Source organism: Trematomus bernacchii, unplaced genomic scaffold (assembly GCF_902827165.1).
Source record: "Trematomus bernacchii unplaced genomic scaffold, fTreBer1.1, whole genome shotgun sequence".
Classification (NCBI taxonomy): Eukaryota; Metazoa; Chordata; class Actinopteri; order Perciformes; family Nototheniidae; genus Trematomus; species Trematomus bernacchii.
The window spans coordinates 6511881-6527331 of NW_022987821.1; the positions used below are offsets into that span (position 1 = coordinate 6511881).

The 15451-nt window shown below is 42.7% G+C and overlaps 1 protein-coding gene across 1 annotated transcript in view; it reads left to right on the forward strand.

The window, feature by feature from the left end:
* The window catches only part of si:ch211-132g1.7 (prostaglandin F2 receptor negative regulator), a 46973-nt gene that overhangs the window by 20693 nt on the left and 10829 nt on the right, over positions 1-15451 (forward strand). The window contains exons 6-11 of the mRNA XM_034151075.1: positions 3663-3809; positions 3897-4057; positions 4782-4902; positions 5399-5618; positions 6053-6240; positions 10431-10550. Of these exons, the coding sequence (XP_034006966.1) occupies positions 3663-3809; positions 3897-4057; positions 4782-4902; positions 5399-5618; positions 6053-6240; positions 10431-10550 (957 nt within the window). The remainder of the gene's footprint in view (positions 1-3662; positions 3810-3896; positions 4058-4781; positions 4903-5398; positions 5619-6052; positions 6241-10430; positions 10551-15451) is intronic.

The window sequence follows — 15451 nt, forward strand, 5'->3', positions numbered from 1 at the left end:
CACATGCCTTTGGTTGTTTTGGCAGATTTCAGCATTTCTTCCGTTACGGGAAACAGCCAGCTCCGCCGTGGGTTGGGAGTTCAGATCCCTGCCTCGCTCAGAGGCAAACGCATTAATATAATGGCGTACGGCCCACCTGTTAACACACCAAACACGTTCTAGTGTGTGTGTGTGTGTGTGTGTGTGTGTGTGGAACCTACATGACCCTTATTGGCTGTTTTTATGATAATACACTTAATATCTTTAGGTTTCTTACTGTTTCTTAACCTCTTACTCTCCCCTCCTCATTACCAAAGCCCACATTTCTCTTTTTTCAGGGGGTGGGGGATCTTTAGGAGGATAGCAGTCCAACACATAACGGGTGCACACCATCTGGGGAAACTGGGGTCCTGAATATTAATTTTTGTCTTGAATCAGTAATGAATATTGTGGTTTGGTTGCGCCTCAATTCAAATATGTACGAGTGTTTAAGTGCCTTGTACATCATGATTAAAGTATACTATGGCCATTCCTATGCTCAATAATACCAATAAGTTGGATGAAACAGAGATTTTACCACCAAATAACGCCTCCAAAATACCACATTTTAGATAGCTAGACTTTAAAGAAGAATATAGAAAAATGCATGCTGTTATTTGGTACCAAACACTGAGATTTCTGCAAGAATTGCACTTTTTTGGGGCAATTAGATCGCGATGACTTCTCTAGTTTGTGATTGTAAAGTGCCACAAGGTTCATTTGATAAAGGGAGGTCAAGTTTGTTTTCCAAACCGTCTCACTGAATGAGATTTAATCATAACTGGATCCACAAGACGAGAGAATTAAATATTCCTATTGAACATTTAGAGAAAAGGTAATAACTAATTATACTGCATGAAAATAAGCATTGAATTAGGGGTTTCCATATTACCCATTGAAATATATCAAAGCATGGTAGACTATTTGCTGATTTTATACATGCAATAATTGAGAAAGTAATTGGTAGATTAATGGAGAATGAAAGTAAAAGCGACGGTAGTGCTTTGCCTCTGAAGTGAACAGGCGGCGTGTTTGCTAATGATTTGCTCGGCGAGTAGCGGGGAAATAATGAACGAGAAATAATAATGTCTGAAAGCAGTCGGAGGCAAATGAGTGTCACCATTACAATCAGTGCAAACTCACCAAGAGCAGCTTCTTAAAGCGAACACATGCCGAGCGCTGCACATGAAAGCACTTTGTTGTGTTATTGACATTGACCTATTTTACCGAGACACACACTCGCTAATGGAGCCTTTTCTTCTTTTGAGAGCCTGTTTTTACACAATTTCTGCTCTTCGAAACTCCCTGACTGGAGCAGAAGGACACGACTGTGCACTGTGTTGATTGGTGGTTTAAATCTAATGGACTAGTCGTGCACTTTCATGTTTCGAGCTGGATTGTCGGTCAGTTTATTACCTCCTATTTCAGGCATTAAAAGTACAAAACAATCAACAAGTTAATTATTGATCCATTATTCCTAATCATGAAATGCACACCAAGCCAATATTGAGGGTCCTCTGCGACATCAATAACCATCAGAACTTGATCATTACAAGTATTGCATGAATGTCAGAAAAGGATATGTGTTTCATCTTTTCTCTGTTTTATTTAACATGAATATATTTTGGTTTTGGACTGAGATAAAAACCAGCTTATATGCATTTGCTCTGCTCTGCTCTGCTCTACGTGTACAGTATATGGCTATGGGGGATTCACTTTTTTAAATAGTATTCAAATCAGTGGGATGTGTTACTGTAGGGATTTTATAAGCCCTGAAAACCAAAATCAAAGTCTCTTAAAATGATAAAAACCGGCCTATACTGTAGCCGAGTGTAAAGTATTCAGGTTAAGGGGTGTGTCTGGGTTAGGTTAATTTTTAAGGCCTTAAACGGGCTTGTTTTTAGTAAAAATTCATATTAGTTTAGTAAGTAAACCATTTGTTTTATTTAGTTTTAAAACTTTTTCTAAAACCTCGATTTAATGAAAGCCGTAGCCTCCTTTTTGTGTTTCTGCTCGGGGGAAATAAGGACTTTTATTGAATTAAAAAAATATATAGTAGTGTCACTATTGGCTTTATGAAAATATATAAATTGCCTTTCAAACCCCACGTATCCAGTACCTACATTCCCAAATGGTAAGGAATACGTTTGGGAGCGAGGCACGAGGCCGGCTGGCAGAGACACTTCACACATGCTCATCGATCAAAGTGTGTGTGTGTGTGTGTGTGTGCGTGTGTGTTTCACAGCAGATGAATGTGTGTGTGTGTGTGACGTCCAAAATGACGTCATGCAAACCCACCTCTTCTGCCAAACACCCTCTTAGACACACTCCTGTATTTTTAGTGTTTCGGCTGTGTATCACTACCTGTTTGTGTACATTAACTGTGTGTGTGTGTGTGTGTGTGTGTGTGTGGTGTGTGTGTGTGTGTGTGTGTGTGTGTGTGTGTGTGTGTGTGTGTGTGTGTGTGTGTGTGTGTGTGTGTGTGTGTGTGTGTGTGGGTGTGTGTGTGTGTGTGTGTGTGTGGTGTGTGTGTGTGTGTGTGTGTGTGTGTGTGTGTGTGTGTGTGTGTGTGTGTGTGTGTGTGTGTGTGTGTGTGTGATGTGTGTGTGTGTGTGTGTGTGTGTGTGTGTGTGTGTGTGTGTGTGTGTGTGTGTGTGTGTGTGGTGTGTGTGTGTGTGTGTGTGTGTGTGTGTGTGTGTGTGTGTGTGTGTGTGTGTGTGTGTGTGTGTGTGTGTGTGTGTGTGTGTGTGTGTGTGTGTGTGTGTGTGTGTGTGTGTGTGTGTGTGTGTGTGTGTGTGTGTGTGTGTGTGTGTGTGTGTGTGTGTGTGTGTGTGTGATCTCACAGTTGGGCTGGTGGAAATCTCTGTGTGTGTTTCCTGTTCATTGAGGCATAAAGGTGCAATCTGGATGTCTGACTGAGAGGACCTGCCTTACACGCACACACACACACCTCACCTCACACAGTAAACAGTGTTGTTACAGGTTCGTCTGGCTCTGTCGCTGAGCTCTATTTTAAGACCAAACCACACAAAAAAAGAACAGAATTAACTTTGCATTTTTTCTTGGAGGCTCTGTTGTTGTAAAATGACAGAACCTGGGATGATGGATGAAAGACACGCCCTCTCTGCGATGGGAATTATTTCTCTGGAGGCAGCACAGCACTGTAAATTGATATATGGGATCATTAGGGTTGACTTTCTCCCTCGAGGTATTTTGAAAACAAGGAATAATATCAACGTCCCTGTAGTGATACTTGAATACTAGACGCATGTACCCTTCTATATGTTTTGGAGGGGACCAATGGTTGTAAAACTTAAGTGGTTGCGTGTTATCGTGGAGACAGCTGAGCTCTAAAGCTGTTTCACTTTGTCGAAGCACAATATCCTTCCTTTCAGCCGCAGTTCTAGGGTTTCACAAAGGATTAGGGTTGGGCTTTTGTGTCATTGTTTATGCCTTGAATGTTTTGAGGTGTGTTTGCCGGGACTAACAAATGTCTCAGGGTGTCACACATTCAGCAGCTGCTTGCCACCACTTCATCTCCTCCTGTTTTTATTTAAATAAGGATCGAGTTGCTGCAATAATTAACCAATATTTAACCATCTAATGTCATTTTAAATATTTTAAATGCTGCTTTTTCTCCTCAGAACCCAGCTTCACGGTGACCCTTGAGGCCATCTCGAACCCCCAGATGACAGCTGAACCCACAGAGCTGGCGTGTCATGTGACCAACATTACCCATCTGCCCCTGGGAGGTCGCCTGGGGGTCACTTGGGGTCACACCACACTTCCTGGTACTTTTACCTCAACACAGCATTTAAAAACGTATCTCAGAATCATTAAAAGACCACAAATAACCTCTCTCGTCCAATCACACTCAGGTTTAGTGGGCGGGCCTCAGACCTCTAATTCCATTGGCTCTCTGGATGGCTATGGCAACCTGATGCCTGGAGCGATGTATTCTGATAGGCTGAAGAGCGGCGTGATGTCACTGACCAGAGTCCAGCCCGACACGTTCAAACTGCGATTCCTCCGAACACAGGTAAACATCGAGAGGGATTTAAGCAAAAAACGGAGACTATCAGAAGCCTGGGTTCCTCTGGTTGAGTTATGTTGGGAAAATACTGAATGTCCTCATCAAAGTACACATGATAACAAAGGTATCCCAACTGTAGCTGTGTGCAACTATTTACAAATACATGCACACTATAATTATCTTAATCCTCCTGATGTCCTCTGGTTTCTTATGTGTCGGGATAAGAGGTTATTTAACCTGCCACAAAAATAACATGGATGGTTCCTGTTGGGAAAATACTGAATGTCCTCTTCCAATATGAGTTCCACATGATAACAAAGGTATCCCAACTGTAGCTGTGTACATGACAGGATGTATGATTACCTAGAAGAGCATCAGGACTGTTTTAGGCATATGATAGCTATGTGATTAACATGATGATTCAGCCTCTATGGAGATAGACATATGACAAGCATGCTCATTTCTGACGTGGAGCTAATCTGAAGTAAACATTGAATACTGCTTTCTATTCCTCCATCTTGTGACTGTGTAACTCCCTCTCTTGGATATCAGCATGTGAAGGACACTGTTCAGGAACTAGTTGTACCAAATGCTCTGTATGTGACTTCCATTCTGGAGAGGATCATAAACACATGGATCCTGAGATTGAAGATCAAGCCGGTGACCAGTGATATTTTCCTAACAAGTTATTATTCTGATGTATATCACCGACTCCTTTCCCTCCCTGTAGGAGATCGATATGGGCCAGTATGTCTGCACGGTGTCAGCGTGGAGCGTGAGCAGCCAGGGCGACATGATGAACACGGGAGAGGCTCAGAGTGCACCTCTCGCTGTACGATGGGACACCAAACGTGAGGAAACTCTTTATTATCCACCATAGTTCTGTCCTGATCCTTCTCCCGTCTGCTGGATTAAACTCAGAATCATTGAGTCGTTGCTTTAACCTAGATTTTTTGATCTGGCCCACAAAGAATACACATTTTGACTTAATGAAGTTCCTTTTTAAAAGCATTACCCCACATAAAACACTAACACACTTCCAGCCGATCACAGTACCCCTGCTGTTGGGTTTTATGAATAAGCTCTAATGTCTCCTTATCATTTCCAGACGTAACAACAGGCCTCTTGTCTCACTCTCACACACTTCCTCTCCATCTCAGCCTCACTTTCTGACCTTGGTGACCTCAATTTAGCTAATTGTTGCATGATGTAACTGCAGTGTGTGTGTGTGTGTGTGTGTTGAATCAGAAGATCATAGTGTAATTGCTCATGACTTCCTGTCGGGGTTTCCCCCCCCCGTTGGACCCTCTGAAGGCTCGATTGATTATAGAGTTGTGTTGTTTTCAGGTCCCACTCTCAACGTCGTGGCCAAACGGCTCCGTGAAGCCTCGGTGGGCGGGGCTACTTTTGAGATGAGCTGCGCCGTGGCAACAGAGAACCTCGGGGAGGCGGGCTACTCGGTGCTCGTCCAATCACAGGACAGCCTGGAGGGCAATGTGAGGACCATCATGACCCTCAGCCCCGACAACGTCCTGCAGCACGGAGGGGCCACGGACCCCAACCGGAGGTACATTAACACATCTGAACTACAGAAGCACTGTCTATAATCCACTTTTTTTGTTATAATTGTATTGCAATGTAAACAAACTGTACTCTAAGTTCTATGTATGTTGTTTTATTGCTGGAGTTTTGGTTATTTATGCCGGAGTCTAGGTTATATTAAATATATCTATATATAACATTCATCTGTTTGCAACTTACTAATTATTTATCTAATATATCATATTCCAATTACTTGTATATAGACTCTCCTTGCACTACTTGTATTCTATTTTATTTTATTTACTTGCACTATTATCTGTTTTATTGTGTTGCTCTGTTGGAGGAGCCTGTGACCTAAGATTGTCATTGATATATCTACACTGTACGAATGACAATAATAGCCTTGAATCTCTATATTTTGAAATGTATTGACCCCCCTCTGTGTCTCCGTCCCCTCAGAGACAGTCTGGTTCTGACTAAGTCGGGTCCGGCAGAGTTTCGGTTTCGCCTGGCGGGCGTCCAGCTGTCCGACCGAGGTTTCTACTGGTGCGACATCACGGCCTGGACCAAGCAGCAGCCGGGCCACACCTGGACCAGAGCCACCAGCGCCGAGTCCAACAAGGTCAAGGTCGACTTCCAGGAGAACGGTGAGGCATCGGTCAAAGTAGTGTGTGTGTGTGTGTGTGTGTGTGTGTGTGTGTGTGTGTGTGTGTGTGTGTGTGTGTGTGTGTGTGTGTGTGTGTGTGTGTGTGTGGTGTGTGTGTGTGTGTGTGTGTTGTGTGTGTGTGTGGTGGTGTGTGTGTGTGTGTGTGTGTGTGTTGTGTGTGTGTGTGTGTGTGTGTGTGGTGTGTGTGTGTGTGTGTGTGTGTGTGTGGTGTGTGTGTGTGTGTGTGTGTGTGTGTGTGTGTGTGTGTGTGTTGTGTGTGTGTGTGTTTGTGTGTGTGTGTTTTGTGTGTTGTGTGTGTGTGTGTGTGTGTGTGTGTGTGGTGTGTGTGTGTGTGTGTGTGTGTGTGATGTGTGTGTGTGTGTGTGTGTGTGTGTGTGTGTGTGTGTGTGTGTGTGTGTGTGTGTGTGTGTGTGTGTGTGTGTGTGTGTGTGTGTGTGGTGTGTGTACTTACAAGGTCTTACGTTCTTCTGAAGGATTCTGGACATAACTCTGGGTAGTTCATGACCCAAGTGGCTCATGGGTACTGTAGTTTTAAGTGGCATACAACAGACGGAAAAAGTTATTTACATAGTTGAAGTTTAAACCTGTGTGGTATCATTAAAATGTTCCAGGAGGCTGCAGTGTTTGTGTGCGGAGGAACGTTGAGTTTACTCTCAAAAGGTAAACGTTCACATGTGGTATTCAGAGTGGGGAAAAACACTTAAACTGACCCACTTTGCTTTTCTGTTTAGTTTATATACGTCCACTTTGCTTTATTTGTACTTCTGCTTCCTGTTTCTGATTGTGGCTTATGAGTGACCCAATAGATTTGTCTTACTTGTTCCTAAATGAGTCTTTTCTTATTGAGACATTTGGTTAAAAAAAGGGCATAATACATGATTTTTGTTGGAAAATCTTTAATTTGGATACATTTGAGTCACTTTTATAACAATACGAGTAAAAAACTAGGGAATCATTATGTGTAATTTAACCTGAGTGTGTGTCAACAGATGGAAATATGTTACACACACATCATCCACCCACACAGTGCTAATGTTAACCAACATAAATTCTCTAAATGTGCAGAAATGACGACACACACACACACACACACACACACACACACACACACACACACACCTTAAGCCCTTTGACGCCCACCACAGTCACTGCCCTACTTAACTTTCTTTGATCTGACGGGGAAGTGGGAGTCAGGAGGAGGAAGAGGAGGGAGGTGAGGAGGAAGAGGAGGGAGGCGAAGGGAGGAAAAGGAGGAAGGTGAAGGTGCAAAGGTGTCGAGGACAAAGGAAAAGGGGAGAAAAGATTGGGGAGGAATATTGCGGAAGAGAGGAGAGTAATGAGACCATGCACAGAGAAAGTTGGAGATTGAAGGAAAGGGAATGTAACACAAACAAGAACTATAAAAGTATATCATTTTTAGTGGATCATTATATATTTGGGCTATCAGATTAATGTGCAGATGCTCCGAATATTGAAATACCAAAATGTGACCTTAAACAGACTCCGGCCCTTTAAGAGGAGTGCTGAGTCAGCAGTTATTAATGGTACATAAAATCGTATTGTGAAGGTCCTTGAGCATAAAAATCATAAATGAGCATAAGAAATATATAGTAACTAAGCAATAAGTAACACATTAATCAGATAAGACAATCAGTGGAATATAATCAGGTGGAGTTTGTTTCAAAACCTTGAGTGTTTATGTTAAAACGAATATATCGTTGGATTGACATTTGCCTCAAAAGTCTAGTAAAAGTCAATCTCTGCTGGAGGAATGTATAAATCTACCCTGGGGGGGGGGGTCGCCTTACACCCTCAGTTGTGTTTGATGGACGGCTTTAGCGTTTTGAAGCGTCTGAATGAGGTTTGTAGGAGGGAGAAGCTTTAATACCGTCGGAGCGAAGAAAGGGAGATGACAGCGAGGAGAGGAAGATGGACTGAAAACCATCTTGTGGGTTTCTCTGGGGAGGGCAGCAGCCCTTGAGCATTACTTCCTCTTTCTCTCTCCATCACTCGCTGTTTTCTCCTCCCCCGTTCTCTCCAGCATCCTTTCTCACTCTCTCACCCCCTCTGTCTCCCTCGCCCCTCCCTCCCTCTCTCTCTGGGACATCTTCAAAGTGAAGCCCTTTGGCCAATCAGCCAGCTGCAGAGATGTGCACCGCCGCCTTCCCTTTCTCTCTCTCTCTCTCTCTCTCTCTCTCTCTCTCTCTCTCTCTCTCTCTCTCTCTCTCTCTCTCTCTCTCTCTCTCTCTTTTCCACTCTGTGTGTGTGTTTCAGTTGTTCAAGTGTGTGTATCCGAGTCGAACATTTGGAGTTGACCCCACACAGAGAAACATGCACACTGACAGCGTTCAAGTTTCAAGCTGAGCAGTTTTCAAGAACCCCTTTTACTCGCCTTAGGGGGCGGAAGTTCTGCGCATTCAGTGTGTGTGTGGGGGGGTGTGTGTGTGTGTGTATGTGTGTTACGAGCACATCCACAAACTGGCAAGTGTCCCACGGTTCCAGCTGTATCTTGAATGTTTCAGCTTGTATCCTCTGCGATGCCGTATGTGCGAGTCTCACTGGCACATTTAGTGTTAAATAATTCAGTGTGTTTTATAGATGGACGGTAAAATGATATGGAGTGTAACAGAAATGTAAATTGTATTTGATGGCTTTTCATCTGAAACATATCCTAGACTATATTCCTTATTTTAACGCCCTGGATCTGATTTTCACTGTACAGTGTTGCTGTTTATTTTTTAAAGAAGACATATTCTGCTCATCTTCAGGATCATATCAGGATGTAGTGTCTCTACTGTGACATGTCTGCATGCTTTAATGTTCAAAAAGCTCTTTATGTTTCTCATACTGCCTGTGCTGCAGCACCTCTTTTCTGAAACCAGAGCCCAGTCTGCTCTGATTGGTTAGCTGGACAAAATCTTCTTTGTATAACGTGTTCTTGAGTGCTGCTGTCGGACCCAAGAAAGCCTGATTGACTCACTTTCAGCTCTCAGCGCTGTGACCCAGGAAAGATGTTTTTACATCCCTCCACATTGTGTCTCAGCAGCCAGAGTGCATGTATAATACAGGAGATTGTTTGCACAAGACATCACGAATGCAGCATTCTCGGGGAAACTGTCAGGATATCTTAAATACAATCAGAGATGTTTTGAAAGCACTGAAACCCACAGCGTGTTGAAAGCAGCTTCTACTCTGAAACATGAATGAATTTGTAGGTCAGAGTTGGTCTTTTACAGACCGCTGCTCTCTGTCTAAGAACAGCAGAGGGTTTGTCCTACAATCCGTCGGTCTCACACACTAAAAATGACATTGGGTCAGGAAGATAACTGAGGAATTTGGTGAACCCCCCCTCAACCTTAACCTTAAGTTTAACCATTGAGAAACACTGTTAGTCCAAAGCTCTACGATAAATATTAAAATGAGTCCGGCTTGAGTGGCTACTTTTAAAGAAGACATGTCAAGAAAGCAGGATATCTATTTGCTATATTTCCTCCATACTGACTGTTAGCTCGTCCAATGCTACAAATTGGCCGCATTGACTCTAATACTCTGCTTGCGTGGTATATTTTAAAATGAATAAAATTGCGTTTCACAACAAAACGGTGCAAAGCCAACCCGAAAACCAATACTTTTTTGGGAAGCTAACGAGAAGGCAAATCACCTTCAATCAACACGAATGTTTCTTAATTAGGGGAGTTAATATAAATCTACATCTTAAAGCAAAACAATGATGCATGACATTTTAGAATACCCCCAAAAAACAGGCAGTATTTCAGACGAACGTGTGTTTTTTTTGTGAGTAAAACCACTGAACACCGTATCCTGTAGCTACTTCAGCGCAATATAACTATTATACTATATCTGCGTTGTTTCTTGGTACTCTAGGAAAAAAGCAGACGATAATACTACGTTGAAATGCTAGGGGGTAGTTAAGTGTCCTGTTTCCCCTTCAGAGCTTAAATTCTTTAATCTATTTTTACCAATCTATTTTTATCCGCACCTCAGCCGATTCCTCCTTGAAGTTTTCAGCATATCGGAGGAAATCAAAGCAGTGTTCACCGTCTGAACACCATTTTCTCTCCCAGTAATCTCACTCTCCTCAGGGACCTGGAAGCAGCATTATTTTGATCTCAGTTATTTCCTAAAAAGTGTATTTGTTTGCTGTTGCAGGCCCCTCCTTCTCCGTGGCCATCCAATCGGACGGCACCAATGTGTATCCGTGGGAAACGGCCAAGATGGAGTGCTCTCTCAGCGTCTCCGGATCCTCCCCGAAGACCAGAGCGCACACAGGTACTTGTTTTCTCCGTAACACTCATAAATCAGATGCACACAAAGCTGTAACACACACTCCAACGACCGCTTTGTTCTTCTGCTTCGCTGCTCACCTGCCAACCTGTCGAGTGTGATGTGACTCCCGCGTCTCCAAAGGTTGCATAGATGAAAAACACTCTTATTACACACACACTCTAATTTCTCTCACTTTCCTTTGTTAGTGGTGCGACTGCAGCTTGAAATACTGGCTTTAGAATATAGTAACATCTCTATTTTACATTTAAAGCTAGCTTATCATTGTGAAAACTTGAACACAGAAAGCAATAATGGATACAAAATAACCTTTAAGTGGTACAGATGTCACTATACTCGGGGAAAGTGCAAGTACCCTCGAAATTGTACAGTACATCCCAGCTCTGAATATATACAAAATACATCTAAAATGCTTAAATTAATTATCTGCAATGCGACCTCCAGCACATATTCCCTTTTTTGGTTCTGCAGTAAATCCCATAACTATCTCTCCTCCCTCTCCTCCCTCAGCCTAAACATCCATCCATCTTCCTCCCTCCTCTTCCTCATCACTATTTAACTTATCACATGACATCATCCCCGAGCACCTCCCTCTGCCCATCTGTCACCCTCTCTCCCTCGTGTGTGTGTGTGTGTGTGTGTGTGTGTGTGTGTGTGTGTGTGTGTGTGTGTGTGTGTGTGTGTGTGTGTGTGTGTGTGTGTGTGTGTGTGTGTGTGTGTGTGTGTGTGTGTGTGTGTGTGTGTGTGTGTGTGTGTGTGTGTGTGTGTGTGTGTGTGTGTGTGTGTGTGTGTATGTGTGTGTGTGTGTGTGTGTGTGTGTGTGTGTGTGTGTGTGTGTGTGTGTGTGTGTGTGTGTGTGTGTGTGTGTGTGTGTGTGTGTGTGTGTGTGTGTGTGTGTGTGTGTGTGTGTGTGTGTGTGTGTGTGTGTGTGTGTGTGTGTGTGTGTGTGTGTGTGTGTGTGTGTGTGTGTAGGTGTGTGTGTGGGGCAGAGCGTCATGTTATTTCCTGCAGTGTTTGGACACACTGTTTGTGTGTCTTTGCACCTGTGTGTGTGTGTCTTTGCACCTGTGTGTGTGTCTTTGTGTGTGTGTAATGTATGCCCATACATCAACATAAATGTTTCCTCGCAGCAGTGCAGCGCTGCAGGCTTGCGATTTTTCTGGAGCGTTCTCTCGCAGACAGATGCACCATGGGAGAAATTCCCTCTCAGCATCACAGCTGATGGGGAAGTAACGCATGGACGTGCTCACTGTGGGGAGGAAGGAGTGATGCAGAAAGATACTGTATTATTGTGTAGCAGTGTTTTGAGAAGTTGCATTAGTTGTCAGCTTATAATAGGCACTTGTGGTCCTTAAAATAGAGAGGGAACTTATTTTGTAGATTAGAAGCTTTGGAACGGACTCATTTGTATATAAATGTAGTAAATAATCATCATGTTGACAAAGAAGTACGCTTAATTCAGTGAGGAACAGGGGCGTTATGTTCCTGTTATTGTTGTCCAATACAACTTGTTCTTTTGAGACAGAAAAGTGCCTCTAAATGAAAGGCTACACCCTGATAAATGTGAATTATTGTATCCTCTTCAGGGCTACAGTCACTGTGACTCATGTTGTCTCATGGTGTGTGTGTGTGACGTGTTTGTGTGTGTGTGTGTGTGATCCGGTTTCAACGTCTCTAGCTGACTCAGTGCTGTTCAGGAACACACCTTGGCAATAAAAGTGCATTTGTTGGCGGATGAATACGTATCTGGTGCTTTAGTGAGTATTTTTAGCTGCAGGACGGTGTGTTTGGATGGACTTAGAATTAACTACAGTGCCCAGGTGCATGGTGATGAAGATTAGGACATGAATGGAGCTCTTTGGTTTAAGACTGTCTTGTGTTAAGTGTGATGAGGTTTAGTAGTTTCATTAAGACATTTTATTGCTACCACTTTATTTAAGACGGATAAAAGCTTCACAAATAACAAGGTGATGTATTTCATGTTGTAGAAAAACGTTAAAATCTCTTAGACTTCTAAGTCTTTATTTCAGACCTTTAACCAAAAACACGACTTCAAGACAAAGAAACCAGAAATAAAAAAGTCATTTTATTTTGTAGGAAAAAAATAATCCTAAACTTGTGTTAACCTCAAAACTACATCAAACTATAAACCCACTCAAAAATCATTGACTTTGAGCGAAAATATGCTGACTCGTTTCTGCTAATCCTGTTTTCAGTATCTTTTTCTACCAGTTCTTCATCCTTTTAGAGACTGATTCAGTATTTCCACAGTGACTACAGAAAGTGACTCCCGGTGTCACGAGTGTGAGTGACACACAGGTAATGGATCAACAAAGGTGCGGCGCAACAGCCAACTTCCTCATGTGTTTTACTCACACACACACACACACACCCACACAATCTTTTACATTTGATTTGGGCGTGTCAGACTGAAGGTCGAAACAGTTATTCCAGTTGAGTAATATCAGCTGTGTCATAAAGAACGTTTGAACGTCTGTTGACGTGTGTATTGTTGGACAAATTGATAAGTAACTAACTAAACTTTTGTTTCTGTGGCTCAAAGGGACAGGGACCTGTGTGTGTGTGTGTGTGTGTGTGGGGGGGGGGGTGTGGGTGTGTGTGTGTGTGTTGTACATTCCTCATGGATGGCTGATAGCCCTCCTGTTGGAGCTTGTTTTATGAGGGGAATGGTGAATAATACTCGCACGTCAACCCTCTTATTTGTTTGTTAATTAGTGACTTACTCTTCTGCCTTTTTATTATTGAAGCTTTTGACAAATACCTAGTGAGTGTGTGACCTTACCTGAACCCTTTGCAGAGAAACGAAACTACTTTATGGTAACGACAAGTCTGAAACTCTTGTTGAACCACAGCAGATATGTGCATTATCACCTAGACACATTGATGACATAACATATTTGAGTTTTAGCCGTGTAATGTTTGGGAAATTTGTGTCCATTTTTATTCATATTTTTTAAAGTTTGTGACACTTGGCTAGTTCCTTCCAGCACATTGTATGTGATTTAAGGGGCGGGACATCTCTTAGCGGTTGACTAATCACAACAGAGCCGGCCAGCTAACCAATCAGAGCAGACTGGGCTCTGGTTTCAGACAGAGGGTGAAAAGAGGTGCTGCAGCACAGGCAGTATGAGAAAAATAAAGGGCTTTTTGAACCTTAAAGCATGGAGACATGTCCCAGTAGAGACACAAATACTAATACAAACCTTTAAGGCACTTTTTTACAGATCCCATGACACATTCCTCCCTATAACCAGCTGTAGTGAACATTATAGCTTGCAGAGGTTTGTTGTGAGGCTTTTAAATCTAGCTTATGTTTGAGGTTGCACTTAGCACTTCACACGTTGGTACCCTCAGCCAGCAGCTGCGTCCCTCAGAGCGTTCACACATGATCAACTGGCTCTCTATTCACTCTCAGACTTCAGGGCGTCCTTTCATCACTTCCTGTCTGGAGATGTCACACCAGTCAGTAGAAAAGACAGTTTATATATATTATTCACTTTTACTACATAATATTCAAAGAATATTCTAAAATTGGCACAACATTAAAAAACACTAATAGTGTGTGTGTGTGTGTCAGCATGTTTTAGGAGTGTGTGTGTGTGTGACCCTGTATTGTTTTGTTCTAATGTGTTATCTCAGCGTGCTGCTGCATGTGGACACACAGCATCTATTTCACTGTAATGACTGGCATGTTAGAGAGGTGTGGTGTGTGTGTTGTGTGTGTGTGTGTGTGTGTGTGTGTGGTGTGGTGTGGTGTGTGTGTGTGTGTGTGTGTGTGTGTGTGTTGTGTGTGTTGTGTGTGTGTGTGTGTGTGTGTGTGTGTGTGTGTGTGTGTGTGTGTGTGTGTGTGTGTGTGTGTGTGTGTGTGTGTGTGTGTGTGTGTGTGTGTGTGTGTGTGTGTGTGTGTGTGTGTGTGTGTGTGTGTGTGTGTGTGTGTGTGTGTGTGTGTGTGTGTGTGTGTGTTGTGTGTGTGTGTGTGTGTGTGTGTGTGTGTGTGTGTGTTGTGTGTATATAAAATCAGTGGTAGTGAGATGACATCACCATCTTCTTTCTGAGGCGCTCACACTGTGACAGTTTGGGTCTCTTCAACATTTCACTGTGATCCTCCAGGGAGAAAACAAAGCTTTTCTACACACACACACACACACACACACAGTGGAAGAAAATAAGGCATCATTTTGAGTTATTAGGTTATGTAGGTGTGGTGTAAAAAGATTGTTCTAAAAATATGCTTTTACATATTAAAAACTCCCTGTTCTCAAACGGCTGTATCAGTACGACTCCCTCTGCTCCGAGAGATGCTTAAGCTTCATTGTTTTGGTGTTACGGCACATTTATTTGGTTTAGTCTCAATGTTCTCACCAATGTTGTTTCCAGCTGCAGCAGCCAGCTGTTGGAGAGGCTCTTTAAAACCGACTATACGCTGAGGCATAACGGTAGCGACTAGCTGGTGAACAAAGTGGAGCTTTTAGCAGCTAATTTTATAATGGTGAATAAAGTGAATATTGATTTAATTGAATCAGGGGACCATGTCCATCTTGTTTCACTGCCACCATGGTTCAAATGTGAATTATATAAGAGGTTTTAAACAAGGTAATGTGATGCTCAAAAGCCCATTAGCTGACATTTTTGACAGAGCTTCTCAGCGTGACACTCACTCATGCTTTCTTACTTCCAGTATTTCTGCATTGGGAATAAATCAAATAATATCCATGCAGGTTAATAAACTCTAGGTCTGTCTTTTAAATGCAAACAGGATTTTTGCACCTGGTAACGTGATGCATATTTTTAAAAACAACTATGTGGTAAGCTTAATGATACATCCTTCTCTCCTCGTTTCCTCCCTCCCTCTTCTCCACTCTCAC